This window comes from Chinchilla lanigera, unplaced genomic scaffold, assembly GCF_000276665.1.
Source record: "Chinchilla lanigera isolate Chin_1 unplaced genomic scaffold, ChiLan1.0 scaffold00075, whole genome shotgun sequence".
In the NCBI taxonomy this organism is placed as follows: domain Eukaryota; kingdom Metazoa; phylum Chordata; class Mammalia; order Rodentia; family Chinchillidae; genus Chinchilla; species Chinchilla lanigera.
Window position 1 is genome coordinate 1,515,588 of NW_004955476.1, and position 15,630 is coordinate 1,531,217.

Genomic DNA, 15,630 nt, shown 5'->3' on the forward strand with positions numbered 1-15,630 from the left:
AGCTATACAGTTCAGATTTTTAGTGCGCAGATTTCTGGGACTTCTTTGCAAAGCTTCCCAGAAGCATTCTTAGGCACACGCTCGCTGTGCTAGGCACTTCCCCCTATTCTTTCATGTCACTGCTAGGGAATACCGAAAAGCGGACAGTACTGCCATCGTTGCACTGGTGAGGCGACTCAAGAATGAAGAGAGGAAACTGGGTTGCCCTGGCTCTGCTGCAGAGCTGGCGTTGAAATCCTGGTGCGTCTGAGGTGATGGATGACACTGAAAGACAGTGGTACCTTGTGCTTGGCCTTAGGCAGAGCCGAGTTTGCACTTAAGCGATGCTGTTCTGTAGAAAGCTTCTCAACTGTTTGCACCTCACCTTTAAAGTGGAGATAGCAAGGCTGGCATCACCGGGTTGCTCTGAAGATCAAAGGAAAATATGAGGTATGATCAAAAAAGATGATGTGTTAAAAGAAAAAAAATGACAGGGAAACGTTGCCGTTAATCCCCCTCAAAATACTCCCCCTGTGCTTCCAGTACGCTTACTCATCATTCTTGCCACTTTCTGAAGCACTTCTGGAAATCCCCTTTTGTGAGTGTCTTCAGCTGCACTCCCGTGGCTGCCTCAGTGTCCTGAGTGTACCTAAAATGTTTATCTTTCATGGTTATTTTGCCTCCGGGGAAGAGCCAGAAGTTGCATGGTGCTAGATCCTGTAAAGAAGGTGGACAAAGACACATTGTAATGTTTTTGCAAAGTTGCCTTTTCCTTGGATGGTACTGGGGAACAGCATTCACCATAGTTTTGATCACACCCAATAGAGACATTCATGAACTAGGACTTTCAGAACGGCAAGAATGCTGCGATAAGTCTGTTTGAAGTGAGAGGAAGTATGTTGTGTGTGACTAACGGCACAGTGACTTTTACCAAACCACAGGTTTTTCATTTAAGAATTGCCGTATTACTCCTTGAATTTTTCAATTACTCCTTGAATTTATGCTTGACACACCCAGCAAAAAGCAAAAATTTTAGGAATGTTTGGACGCTGGCTGAGTGGACCTAGATTGGCATGGCTGAGAGCCCCACAGGCTCCCCCGTCCTGGTGTATTTTATGGAGAGAAGAGCAGTAGAAGTGGCCATAACCACGCCTCCCACCATGGCTGGCAACACCCATTCCCCAGGTGCCCTCACTCTGACCCACAGCTCACACCAAACATAAGCTTGACCTTGACTTCAGTGCCAGCTGCAGGCCCCAGGCCCTCTTGGCTTGGTGCTTGCTGGTATAGCTTGGTGCCCTACCCACACCATAGGACCCAAGGCCTTCCTACAGTTACCATGTACTTTTTATGTGGTAGACATGTTGTAAGAATTATCTGCATAATTGATCCAGTCTTCTTACTATCCCCCATGGAGTGGATGCAGTCTTATTTCTACTTTACAGATGCAGAAGCTGAGGCATAGAAGGATTTACACATCCAAGGTCACACATCTGAGAAGAGATAAAGCTGGAATCTGAACCAAGCTGTCAGGCTTCAGAATCTTAGTGCTTAACTACTACCCTGCCCCGTTCTTTAGCCAAAACATCCAGTCCCTCATAGGGTCGCTCTCTGGCCCTGCTCCAAGTTATCTTGGACTTGTGATGCCACCCAAGCATGCCCGCTTTTCTTATACCTGTAGATGGAGCAACCAAACGGTTCCCATTCACCATGTTTGCACTTTTTTCTTTTAATGAAACTCTTACCCTCTTGTCAATAGAGGATGTCCGTTCGTCCATTTTGTGTCCACAGAGCCTGGTTCTGAGGACTGCTCAATAAAGATTTTTAAGGTAAAGAATAAGGAAGCAGTGAATGAATGGATGAATGGGTGGTTTGCAAAAGGTAGGGGTAAAGACAGCCTTTGCACCTTTTATAAGAACCCAGAGAGCATATCTTGGCAAAACTATGTTTTTGCTTGTGCCTATACCTTTGTGCATGGAGCTTCATACACCATGTAGTGGGTGGACCTGCTGGTGCTTGGACTCTTGACCAGAGTGGATCAAAATGACCCTACAAGAAGCTGGATGATCAGTTATGCATTGCCAGAGTACACCTCAGTTCCTGAACCGTCATAGAGATGAGCGTGGGCAGGGCTTTTGCCAAAGAGAGCTGAAAGTTGCTTTTGTTGAAATGCCCCATCAGGGCACTGAGGGAACTGACTGGTGCTTTACTTTAAGTAACGGTGTTTGTGGGAAGCAAGACCTGGTTGACATTGGTTGGAGGGACAGTCTGTTGCTCTCACTGATTTAAATGTACACAATTATACCATTGAAATCTAGGTGATTGGTGCTTATTTTCTTACAGAATTCCCTTCTTAGTTATCACCTGTTTCTGTAATGTGATCTTCTACTTTAGAAGAAAATGTGTTGCTTTTCTCTTTCAATAAGTCTCAGAGAATATTTGCAAATTCAGATATGTGCAAGAAAGGGAAATTTTGGCCACATTAGTTCCCAATTGCTCATATTTTGATTGAAGGCCATCCCAATCTCTGTAATATGGCATTAAATACATTTTATGCATACTTGATATGATACTGTAGATACAACTGTGTGGCAGTTTGACAGGATTGCTTAGATATTTCCCATGTTATTTTAATACCTTCAGTATCATCATGTTATCATACATAATTTTCCAGTGGGTGTATAGACCCTAACTTATTTACCCATTCCCTATTGGTAGATAGCTTTCGCCCTATACAGTGTAGTCTTAATCATATTACAAAAATCTTTCATCAGTCTTTTCCCATTTGTCCCCTTGTCTAGTGGTTCAGGTGGAGCTGGCTTTTATACCTTGCCTCTTTCATTACTGTAGGGTTCCTTGAGATGGGATAGGGGGACGGGGGCGAGAGGTGGAGAGGGGAGGCAAGACTTGCTGAGCGGTAGGATGCAGTGGCAGTGTGGAGTTACTGTAACTTGTTAGGTTCTCAGTGATGGACGGGATGTGTTGATTTTCCTTACTGGTATTGTCAGACGTTTACAAGAAGAGCTCAGCTGCCTTCCAGTGTCTAGCTTATCTAATTAGTAAAATTATGGGAGCACTGGAATCTCTCTTGACTGAGTCACATGGTAATTATTAAAAAATTGATGAATACCTAGAATTCTCTAGGCTTAGCTCCCTAAGGAGGAATTGGGGCTGTTCAAGCGAGCCTTTTTATTTCTTAGACAGCTCACTATTTTCATACGCTTTATCTCAGCAAGCTGGGGTAATACTTGGGTATCTTCACGAGCCTCCTCTTATTCTGTGTTCCAGAGTTTGGAGGTAAATATATTGTATGAATGCAGCATGATGAGTTTTTGCTATGTGCCAGGCACTGTACTGGGTGTGATGTATATACTGGTAATTTTTTTTGGTGGGGTTTGCAGTCTAGGGAGCGGGTTAGCCCCTAATAACATGCTCCCGTACATAAATAATGGCACACGCTGTGGTCATTACGTGAAGACAGAATATAGGGAAGGCTGAACCGAGAGAGTAACAATGAAGCTGGTATCCAGAAAAGGAAGGTGAGGAGAGGGAGGTCCCTGAGGCGGGGGGCGCAGCAGTGTGGGAGGACAGTGGTGCAGGGCAGGAAGGACACGAGGCTTTGGTGCTGGGCGGCAGGAGCAAGGGCAGAGGGAAGGGGAAGGAGTGGAGGAGGGAAGCGGGCAGGGTACCTGGTGAATGCCTGTAATGGGCAGGAGTGCATTTTCCCCCTCGCTCACTTAGCATGGGACCCTGGGCCAGCCATGGAACGCCTTTGTATCTCAGTTCCTCCGTCTGCAAAATGCTTGAGGGGTACAGAAATAGTTTATTCATGCATTTGTTCAGTAAGTGCTTTCTGAGTGAACACACAAATTGCCAGGTGTGGGGTACGAGACGGTGAGGCTGCTTTTGCTATCTTGAAGCAGTGGGGTCATGCATGTTGGCAAATCGTGGACGTAGCGCAGGGAAGAATATGACCTGTGGAACCAGCCTGCTGTATTGCAATCTCTGTATTACGCCTTCCCAGCTCAGTGTTCTTTAGAACATTATTTTAATTCTGTAAGGCTAAGTTTTCTCATCTGTAAAATAGAAATAATAATAAGGCCTTTTCCTAAGACGACCATGAGTGAAAGGGCGCATGCAGGATGCTGGCCCTGCACTTGGCACTGTAATAAACCATGCATATTTGCGTTTTATCATTCTCATTTCTGGAGCTAGTGGAGGTTTCATGGAAATGTTATTGTGCCCTTGTTAGTGGGGATGAAAGTCCTTCCGCATTAACTGGGAGCCTTCTGGTGTCCTAACTGCATTCTGCTTGTGATCTCTACTCTGAAGACTGCTGGGATCAACGACATCTGATGACCTCAGAGATGGGCCGTGAGACCTACAGTGGGGCGCAGGCCTCCCTCACTTCACACAGCAGGAATTGCCGCGTGGAGGGTTGGCAGTTCTGAACTGGCAAATTTCTACTGCACTGGGAAGTGAAAAGCCAAGTGAATAAGTGTTGCTTTGCTGTTAGGGACCAGGCTTACCAAGAGCGTAGGTGGAACTTCGGCTAGGAGGCTGAGCCTTTCTCTCCCAGGCGCTTGCCAGGTTGTTTGAGGTTTTGCATGTAAATCCTAAAATACTGCCTGAATTCTCCATCAGTCAGCGCGGAGGCAGCCTGCTCTGGTGTGTTTGTCTTTTCATGCGTCTGGCTGCTGCTGCTGCTGCTTTTGCTGTACATTCACCAATCTACATCAGTGGGAATTTTGTCAGTTGCTCTGTTTTGTGCTAATCCGGTGCCCCGTGGCTGGTCAGGGACCTGAGATTTCCCTCCAGCGTTGGGCTGAGTAGATGCTTTCCCTGCTGGACTTTTAGTGAAAGATCTGCTTGCAGAGAAAGAAAAATGCCACGACAGTGTAAAACACGTGGGTGTTCACATCTGCACAGCAGTCCTGCAATGAAAAATCCCGCTCCTTCCTCTCGCTCCTGCCTGGCGATTGCTTATTCATCTTTTTTTTTCGAGTCAGGTTCAGTGATGCCCCCTCTTTGATGTCATTCTCTGCCTCTGTGGTCCTTTGTCCTTTGTGCTCTGCCCTGCTGGATGGCTGTTGTCACTGGGAAACTGTCATGCAAGGTACCTATCCTTCGGGGCACAGACTGTATTTTTAACTTCTGTTTTCCCAGTGCCTGTCACGGTGCCTCATATAGAAGCAGCATGGGTACATGTTTGCTGGCAAGGAAATTCACCACCATCCTACCCTTACAAGTCAAGGACAAGGGAAATAAGGTTGTTCCTTTATTCAGCAGAGAAGAGTGTGTGAATACAATTCAGTAATTTCTTTTCTTCTCTGTTCTTCAATCCCCTTCCTTCACCCAACACTTTTTTTTTTTTGCTGAGGTTTAATTAGCACATTAGCATTTTTCGTCTTTCTTTAAAAATGACTAGGTAGGACTGTTTTCACACTAGGAAAGAAAAAGCAATTAACCCTTGCTGCTGAGTTAGCATATTGTAACTAGATCATGCCAAAGCTCTGAGTATTTGGGGTAATATTCCCTTTCTCCTAAAAAATGGGTAATGTTTATCTCAAATAATTGCTGCAAGGGAAACCACCTTGCTACTGTGGTAGCCTTCAAGTATATTGGAGGTCACACAATGGAAAGCCTCAGGGATAGTCCTTATTTAGACACTGGAATAATGTGGCCTCACTAATAATCAATTTGTAATATCCAGGAGGAAGCAGGGCAAGAGATACAGGTTAGCACCCATTAAAACAGAGCACAAAGAGGGGAGGACACCACGTGATATTTTAGTTATACATTATCTACATATTCAGTCTTTCTCTCTCAGATGGATCAGCTTTCCTGATGATGTTGGGGTGACAAAGGATCGGAGCTCAGGTTAAAAAGGCGGTTCAGTAAAAGGGAGGTGCCTGGAGCCAACATGCTTGTGGCAGGTAACTCTGGCTACAGCTGTGGTGCACCAGGTAATTTGATGGGCAGTGAATGGTTCTAAAGTCGTATCTTGGGAAAAGTGTATGTGGAGTCATAGGGAGTGGAATGGATGTCAGTGATAGGCGTCAGATTCAGGGGTGACGCAAGTGTCATTCTGAAGCTGGCATGATGTACACTCGATGATCTGGTCCTTCCACCCCATTCTATTTGTAAGTCACACCTTTACCCAATCCCCGTTTTCTATGCTTCACAGCCTTATGTTCTACATATTTGATCTATGTTTAACACGTTTCACAGGTTTCTAACTTAATATCTATATTTAACACTTCTTAGGAGCTTTACCCACCCCACTTGTTTTTCTTGTTCTCTCTCATGGAAATAAGCATTCTCAAGTCACACAGCAACATCCATTATAGTGGATGAGCGTGGAAGTATGATACTCACTATAAGGTCTCATTAATTGGTTTCCATTGGTCACTCTTTTAACTCTGGGGTGGGGGGGAAATGCAGGCTTCTGCAAAGTAGGTGACATGTCACTATTTTCAGTAATAGAAAACTTTACACTTTATGTTAATTTGAAAAATCAGCAAAAGAGAAAAATTGTAGAATGTGGATATTTTATGCATGGAAAATGCCCTCGGTATCCTCTTTTGCTGTGTGGCCAAGAGCAGGAAAATGTGATTAACAGGCATGAAATTGAGGCTAGGAAAGAACTTGGAGATGATGGAATTTAGTCCTCTTACTTTTCGGATGTTGTGTGTGGGATTCAGAGAGGGAAAGGGTCTTATCCAAGGTTATACAGCTAATTATCTGTCAAACTCACCTTGAATCCTGGTCCAGTGCTCTTACATTGTAAGAAGTGATTTTTTTTTGTGTGTGTGTTCTTTACTGGCTGAATTATAGTAATCATTTACTTGAAAAGGGCTTTTCTGAAAATGAGAATGCACATAAAGTCTCCATGTATCAAAACAGATGTTTTTTACATTTCACTCTGGTGGGAGTTAATGAGGTCTCTTTCCTTCAGTGTGCCAATCATTTATAAAGAGAAATGAGTCAAGCCAGCATAAGGAATGTTCAGCTCTCAAGGAGGACTGAAGGAGCAGAAGTGTGGGTGGACTGTGGGAGAGGAGTGTTTTGTGAAAAAGAGGGGAAATAGCACCAAATGTCGTTTTCTTTAGATAGCCACTGGCATCCAGGCTTTTATCTCTTGGTCCTCCAAAAGGTACCATACCATCTCCTAACTGCAATATAGGTACTTATTAAAAGTAATAGTATAAATGGGAAAAAGAATAGAGAACACATTAACTGACCAGTCAATCCTATGGCTTGTCTGCTTCATGCCAGGCACTAGGAACAGCTGATAAAACAATGAATACAGAAATATACTTGCCTCTTGGAGCTTAGTGTTGGTGGGGAAAGGAAAGAGATGAGATGAAAGAAGAAGCAAGAAGCAAGAAACAAGACTCCGATAAGTGGAGTAAGAGAACAACACACAGATCACAATTCGTAGGTTATGATAAATTCTATGGCGAAAATAACCAGAGTGGTGTGTTAGAGAAACAGCTATAGAGGTCCTGCGTTGGGGAGAGTGACTGGGAGGTTGTCTTTGCAGTGAAAGCCAAAGGAGGAGGAGCCAGGCATGTGAGAAGGAGGCAGAAGACAACTTGGAAAACAAGTCTGGAGGTTTGGGGCAGAAGTGGGTTTGGTGGCTCCTCTAGCACTCAAGGAGAAGAGTGCAAGATGGAGGGGGAGATGTGGCCTCAGTCCGTGTGTGTGCGTGCGTGTGTGTGTGTGTGTGTGTGTGTGTGTGTGAGTGATTTTGCAGGTAATGCAGATGGGGCTGGGTTTTTTATCCTATGAGCAGCGAGCAGCCATTGGAGACTTCCATGCAGGAGCTGAAATGATTTGGACATTTGTCTTACAAAGACCAGTTTGGCTGTTGTGTGGAAAACAGGGAAAGAAAGTGGTTATTGGAAACAGGGAGATGAGTTTGGAAAGTATCGGAAGTGTCTGGGGAGCGACCTTACCTATTGCCTTGGGTGGGAGTCGTTGGAGTCAAGTGGGGAAGCAGTCAGATTTCAGACATGGGAGCCTTCATGATTTGCTCTTAGGTGGGAATGCAGGGTGCAGAATTGGTAAGAATCAAGTGGATTTTCTAGTTTTATTGGTGGAGGAACTTGGTGTCACCATGTACAAAGACTGGGAACTCTAGGAGAAAATAGAAAACTGTAGGAAAGAAGAAAGGGACAAAGAAAATATATATGTATATAGTTAAGATAGTTGTACAGCTAGATTCTCTTAGTTCCTTGAAAAGAATGTTTTGTGCTAATATTGTGTAGACAAGATAGTGCTTAGATCTTGTACTCTGCTTAACTACTAGGCAGAGAGCAATACCCAATGTATCAATTATTGCAATGGTCCTACTAACTGTTTTGAAACTCAGTTTCATTGTTTATCTTTTTTTCTCTTTGAAATAAAAAAGAGAAGGCTATGGGAGAGAACAAGAGCTCTACTGTGGGAAAATGCAATTTGAAATGTTTATTAGACATTCATATGGAGATAGACAGTAAGCAGGAAATTGGATACATGACTCTGTTGCTTTAGGGAGAGTTGAAAGTTGCACATTTAAATATGGAGGTCATTGGACATGAGGCCAGCAGGTCAATACCTCGGGAATATGAAGGTGAGGATACTCATCTTCCTCACACCTTCCTCTTTCTTCCTTCCCACAGTCTTACCATATCACACTGGGTATGATATTTGTGCCCTTCTCTCTAGCAGGCATTGCTGACTGATCATGCCCTCTTTTCACTGGGTCCAAGTAGAAGAATCCTGTAATGAGCTCTCTGGGTACCCACTAGCAATCAGTAGATTCCTAATTGATGAGTGAGGAAGTAAACAGATAAGTTAATCTTAAGAGTCAAGGAGAAGAGTTCCTGCTCTTTCAGCTCTCATTTCTGGCACTGAATTCTAGGTAGACTTCATCACAATTTTACCAAGGAGCAATGATAATAAAAATAATGTTAAGGAAAATTTGCTAATATTCTCTAGTTTGCAAAATGATCTGTTTATATATTTAATAAGTTTTGCATATCATCCTGGGAAGTCTTCAGTTGGGATTCTGTAGAAGGCATAGAAACATTCTTTAAGTGGTGTTCTCTTATCTGAGCCCTTGATGAAAGCTAATACAGTATGCCACTTAACAGTAGGGAAGGCATTTCTTCAGGCAAAAAGCAAATGCTAGCTGCATATGCAAGTGGTATAGACCTATAATCTCAGCACTCTGGGAGACTGAGGCAAGAGGACTGCAAGTTTAAGCCCAGCCTGAGCTTAGACTTGGCCAGACCTTGTCTCAAAATAAAACATAAAGAAGGGCTAGTGATGCACCTCACTGTGAAGGTCCTGGTTTTAATCCCCAGCACCTCAAAAAAATTGCAGGTGGTGTGCTCTTCATGAACTGGCTGCTTCCATGGGAGAAGACTCCTCATTTTTTTCCATTTTCAGCCTAGACTTTCACAACTGGAAAAAGACTGGTGCTCCCTTTTATGTTACTTACATGAAGTGGCAGTTCATAGAATAATAAGATAGGCTGGGAGGGCTTTGAGAAAGACCCAGCCCATCCCCTCGACTTGCACATAAGAAGACAGGGGCCCAAGGTCAAGAACTGAAGGACTTCTCTTTTAGAAGAAGTTACTGAGCTTCTTCAAGGTTGTTACACAAGTCTGAGGTGTTGCTTGAGCAACGCAGCCTTTGAAGTTTTGTATTTTTTAAATGTTCCTCATGCAGGGCTGGAGAAATAACCAAGTAGTTATCACATAGTCCAAAGAGATGCTCAGGGTGGAAGAGGGGACCACTACATACTCCTCTGACACACATTCATCATCCTCTGAATAGTCTTCTTTAACTTTGCTCTCTCACTGCTCCTTTCTGATGCCAGGAGATGTAGTGTGCAGTAATGAGATAACGGTTGCAAGGTTGAGGCTGAGAGGGAAATGGCAGATGTCTCTCATTATGCTGGTCTTGGAGAAAGAGATTCCTGTCCAGGAGCAGGATTAGCTGGACTCACAGACCTCTAGGTGTGCTGAATTGGTCTGCATTTAATAAATATTTCATGAGAAGAGTAATCCCCTGCACGTTTGCAGAGAAATTCCAGGCATGCTTTCGGATCATGAGCATGTCTTGTATTTGCTCTCTAAGCAAAGGCAGAGTTGTCTGGCATTGTTAGTGCTGGTAAATCTCAGCTAGGTACAAGGCAAGGACAGGTTTCCCAGGTGCATTGTGGGGGCAAAGGAAACCAAGCCCAGGAGAAAAGTGAACGTGGGTGGTGCTCGATGGCACTTGGGCTGCACCAGATCTGAGATTCTCTGAATGTAGGACCCCATTTATCTGACCGCTTTTCACCTGACAGCAGCTCACTCTGTTTGCATCAGGAGGGTTTGCTCAGTGTCCTGTCAAAATTCATGTCAGAAAATCACAGTCTGGCTCATTGTAAACTTGTCAAAGTGACAAGTGGGCACGGTGACAGAGATGGCATTTCCGGGGTTTGCATCAAATGATTGCAGCTGTATGGAGTGGTGAATGGTGCCTCAACATGAAAACTATTGATGGAAGGGGAAATGGAAAATGTGATCTGGATCCCTGAGCATGGCATTTTAAACTGTGGACCTTTGCTGTCTTCTTTCTCATGTTCCCTCTTTCTCTCTCTCTCTCTCCCTTTCTCTCTCTCTCCCTTTCTCACTCTTTCGGTACCCCTCCCATCCCCTCCCCTCCCCTATTCTTCTCCTCTCCTCCTGCTCCTTCTCATCTCCTAGGTACAGAAAGAGAGATCCATGCAGCTCCTCATGTGAGTGAGAAATTAATTCAGTTGTTCCGGAACAAGAGTGAATTCACCTTTTTGGCCACTGTACAGCAGAAGCCATCGACTTCAGGTGTGATACTGTCCATTCGAGAGCTGGAACACAGGTAAGAAAGCTCCTTCTGTTCTTGAAAATCTCCTTAGAGTTAATGGACTCTGCAAGATGTTCTGGAGATCAGAGGTAGGAGCTCCATGGAGATGTTTGACTAAATGAGGCTTTGTTCCTATTTATATTACTGGATTTACTTTGCCAACAACAGATGATTGGGTAAAGAAAATGTGGTATTTACACATAATGGAGTACTACTCTCCCATAAAGAAGGATAAACTTGAGTCATAGGAAGGAAAATGGATGCACCTTGAGATCATAATATTAAGTGAATTAAATCGGACACTCACGCTTAGCTATCACATGGCTTCTCTTACTTGAGAAATCCAAATTATAAATAAAGAATAAAGTAAAATACACATAACAAGAAGTAGGGAGATCTTTCTCAAATGGGAAAGGAATCATGAGGTAGAGGGAGGTATGAGGGTGGGGAAGGAAAGGAGTTGAATAAAGAAGTTAAGATATATACATGTACCAACTCCTCAGAAGGAATGTAAATATTATGTACTCCAAACATGTACTAATAATAAATAAATGAAAATAAAGTTTAAAAATAAAAAATACAGTTGACTTTGGGTAAAGTGGCTTTCTTGTTTGTGCTCTGAGAACCACTCTGGAGAGTCTTCTCACTACTTTTTGATTGACTTTGTTCATATAAAACTGTATCCTGGGCCAGAGATATAGCTCAGCTGCAAAAGTGCCTGCTTGGCAAGCGTAAGGTCCTGAGTATGATGATTCCTGGTTTGGAAGAAAAAAACCACATCCTACCTGATGATACCATATGTAAGGTATCAAGCAAATTAATCAATTCTATTTAATAACTTTCAAAGATTTATTGTATGTTTATGTGGGAACTGTACTTGATACTGGAAATATTAAGGTGAATAATTCAGAATTTTTATTCCAAGGATTGCATAAGCTATTAAGGAATATGGACAAATAAGTAGCATGAAGCATTATAGATACAATGTTGGAAGTTTGTGTTCAGGGAGTGAAGGTAAAAGTTAAGGTAAAGGTAAAGGTAAAGGTAAGTAAAGGTAAGAGTTCTATCTTACTGAGGACTACAGTAGGCAAGAAAGGCTTCATAAAGGAGCATGGTTAAAAAAAATCATGTTGGTGATAAGTTGGAACATAAAAGGGTATTTGGGAAGGAGGATGAGAATTTAGGGTGGGCAACAAGGGATGCAAGTCGTGAGAATCACTCACAGAAGCTGAGAAACAGGAACAAGCGAGTTTTATTTAGCGCGTGGACAATACCCCAACCGTTGCCCATCAGAATTATTGACCCTGAGGATAGGAAAACAGTGGTTTATATAGCGGTTGGTCCAGTTTCAAAAGATAGCAGGTAATTTCCAGAAAGGCAGAGTACAGCATTTATCTAATCATATGGTGATAGTTAGTCATAGTCATGGGGTCATGACAGCATTTGTCAGAAACAGCATTTATCAGATATAGAAACGGCTTACAAATAGAAACTCTTTGACATAATTTGGGGAAGAAGAATGAGTTTATTAAAGTTTAAGTGATTTTAAAATGGAGTCTCTCTTGCCCTATCATTACCAAGGTAGGAGGAAGTCAGGTCATTGCAAAGCATCAATGCTATGCTGAAAAACTGGGACTGAAGTCCACAGAGAAAATGAGTCATAAGTTTTAGAAAAATCACTCTATTAAAATAGTGGTTATTAGTTAACCTAAACAGTTTAAAATTTTAGTAGCAACTCCTGCATGGGGCTGTTGAACATATTTCTGAAGAGCCATCTCTGTTCTAGATGCTAAGGCAAGTTTGGTGGGAAAAAAAACCCCAGATCTTGCAAGCATTTATGGTAGAGTTTGGCAATGTGGAAAGCCAAGCCTGACCACATAAAAAGCTAATGCATTGAAGAGTATGTAATAAAGAAACAATAGGGTGGTGTTACAAAGCAGTGTGTGAGTAATTTCAAAATTAGGTAAATGTATTAAGCTCACTGAATCCAACTCCTTAGGTCAGTGGATGAAGAAGACCACGTAGAGAGATGACTCCTGAAAAGCGTGTGAAATTCCAGTGGGTCAGGGAGAGCAGGAGGTGTATCAAGGTGGATGGACAATGTCCACATCTCAGAGGTGAAGAAATGTGAGGAGAGGCAATTTTTCAGTGGGCAGGGAAGTAGACAGACTAACTTGGCTGCTGCTGAAGATGTTTTCCTTGCACATTTTCATCAAGTATATGAATCAGTAGCTCTGCATCTTTTCGGTGGTGAAATTTGCTTTCAGCCTCAAGAGCTCATGATTCTTCCTGATCCTTCTGGCTGGATTTTGTCAACATTATCAACTGACTATTTGGGGGTCAGCCCAGAGAACGCAAGGTGATGCACATGTCTGTGATAGATAGGAGTTAGTTTAGAGGCATGCTGAAGGTTGGGGTCAAGCGTCAAGCCAAGTCTTTGTTTTGCTTTATTGGTCTTGAGGTGTTGGGCTTCTGGTAGGAGGACTGTACAAATACTGTGTCTAGAATGCACATCTTCAGATATTTCCCAACAAGGCAGAGCAGAGCCCTTCCCAAAGCAGGGGAGAAATATGGGGAATGGCTTATTTTAGAAAGAGCACAAGCCTCAGATTTAGACCAGCACAGACTAGAGTTCCATGTCTAGTTTTGTGACAACAGCTATTTAATATTTTGAAACTTCATTTTCCTCATCTGTCAAATGTAGGAGATCATCCGTACATCACCTCTGAGATGTGGACATTGTCCATCCACCTTGATACACATTCCACCTTCCCTGACCCGCTGAAATTTCACACGTTCTTCAGGAGTCATCTCTCTATGTGGTCTTCTCCATCCACTAAGGATGAAAGAGATAGTGCACATTGAGTTTCCACCCTTTAACAAAGGCACATTTCTTCTCCTTATGTCTTCAGATTCTATTTGCTGGGTTTCTCTTTTGGAATTAAAAAAACTCAGGGCCAGGGATTTAGCTCAGGGGCACAGTGCCTGCTTGGCAAGCAAGAGGTCTTGAGTTCAATTCCTGGTACAAAAAGAAAAAGGAATTAAAAAATCTAACTTTAGGAAAGGCTTTACAGTACCCTTAGAAGATTTCTAATAGACTCTGAGGATTACTAAATGGAGATTCACCTGAACATTTTTTATTGTAACAAGAAACCTCAGATATTGACTCATAAACAAAATAAATGTGAAAAGATAGAAAGTAAATCTCCTTCTGGATTTCATGGTACCCTCCTCCATAGTTGTTTAATCAAAAGCACAAACAGTGGAGTTTGAAATGGTAGTAGCTGTGGGTAGCAAAGAAGTCCTGATTTCCACCCTGAAGAAGATTAATATGTAGTTAAAAAGAAAAGAAATACAAGAAAACAGGGAATTTTATTTTAATACATATTTAAGAATTAAGCTATTTACTGGAACCTTCCCACTGTTGCAGTCTGAAGCATATGAGAATCTTTTATCATTTCAAGTCCCTTTTAATATTAGGATAAGTGTTGTCATAGTTACTTTTCTCATTGCTGAGACAAAGTGCCTGATCCCCAAATTAAAGGAGCAAAGGTTTATTTAGTGCATAGTTTGTAGAGGTTTTGGTCCATGATCAGCTGACTCCAAGGCAGGTGGGCACATGGCAGAGGGGCAACAGTTCATGGTGGCAGAACACAGCAAAACCAACAAGGGAGAGGAGGGAGAAGACTCTTTCTGTCCCTTATATTGTATGTGGGCTCATGTCCTAGGGCAGGTGTAGCACTCACACCTTTTTTCCTAGCATTGGGCCGTGAGTCAATCACAACCTCTAGATTCAGCCACCTCTGCAAAGCCCAACGCCAATGGCTGCATGAAGTTTTGGGGAGACATCCAGACACAAACCATGACAAGTGTTTAGAGAAGCAAATAGTTCTGCAGACATTTTTCCATGGACATTGGGTGGGCGTATTTGGCAGTTGTATAGTAAGATGGCCATGAATTTGGCGCTCTTTTTTATTCATTTGCAGAAGATCTAGGCATGTGGTGGGCAGATTGCTGATTACTGACTGGAAGGTCAGACACCCAGGATCTTTGTGTGATTCTCTCCTGTGTGATCCTGATTATGTTGCTTATGATGCTTATGATCATAACAAATTAAATATGTGTTTGCTGTAACTGGGATATGGTAGGTATTATCAGATTCCTAGCTGACTTTTTATTTTTATTATTTAGTAACTTTTAGCATATTCACAAAGTTGTATGTTCATCTCCACAATTGATTATATACAGATTGTTTTAAAGAGAGAAAACACTAAAAACAATGTTTAATGGTTTGATCAGTCTTGCATTCTTACATATGGTAGTGTGGGCAACTTTGTTGAAGATAACAATAGCTAATATAACAACCACTGTTAATTCCATTCATTTTGTTTTGAAACCCTGTATCATTTTTATTGTTTTTGTGTTGTTTTGTTTCTGTCTATGTTATTGTTATCCTGTTACTGTTTTTTATTCTCTTTAAAATAAAAGAAATAGTGATACAAAATTTCAAACAAAGAAGGAAAGAAAAAATGGTTAATACATTGCTTATTGTTATCTTCAAAGTAGTTGCTCATATTACAAACAGTATGAGCACAAACCTTTCTTTTCAATGAACTAATTGAAATTAGAGTATAGCTATCTTAATATATATATATATATATATATATATATATACACTTTTCCTTTTCTCTTCTTTCTTTTCTCCTTTCCCCATCCGTTTCTCTTTCCTTTTGAGCAGTTTCTTTCCATTTCCCAATATCTGTTGTACAT

General features: G+C 42.1%; 1 protein-coding gene across 2 annotated transcripts in view; it reads left to right on the plus strand.

Annotated features, from left to right (window-relative positions):
- Positions 1-15,630, plus strand: part of Nell1 (neural EGFL like 1) — a gene marked incomplete at its 5' end in the record, with an annotated part of 791,721 nt that overhangs the window by 70,354 nt on the left and 705,737 nt on the right. For both annotated transcript variants that reach the window (XM_005401727.2, XM_005401728.2), the window contains 1 exon segment: positions 10,725-10,875. In XM_005401727.2, the coding sequence (XP_005401784.1) occupies positions 10,725-10,875 (151 nt within the window).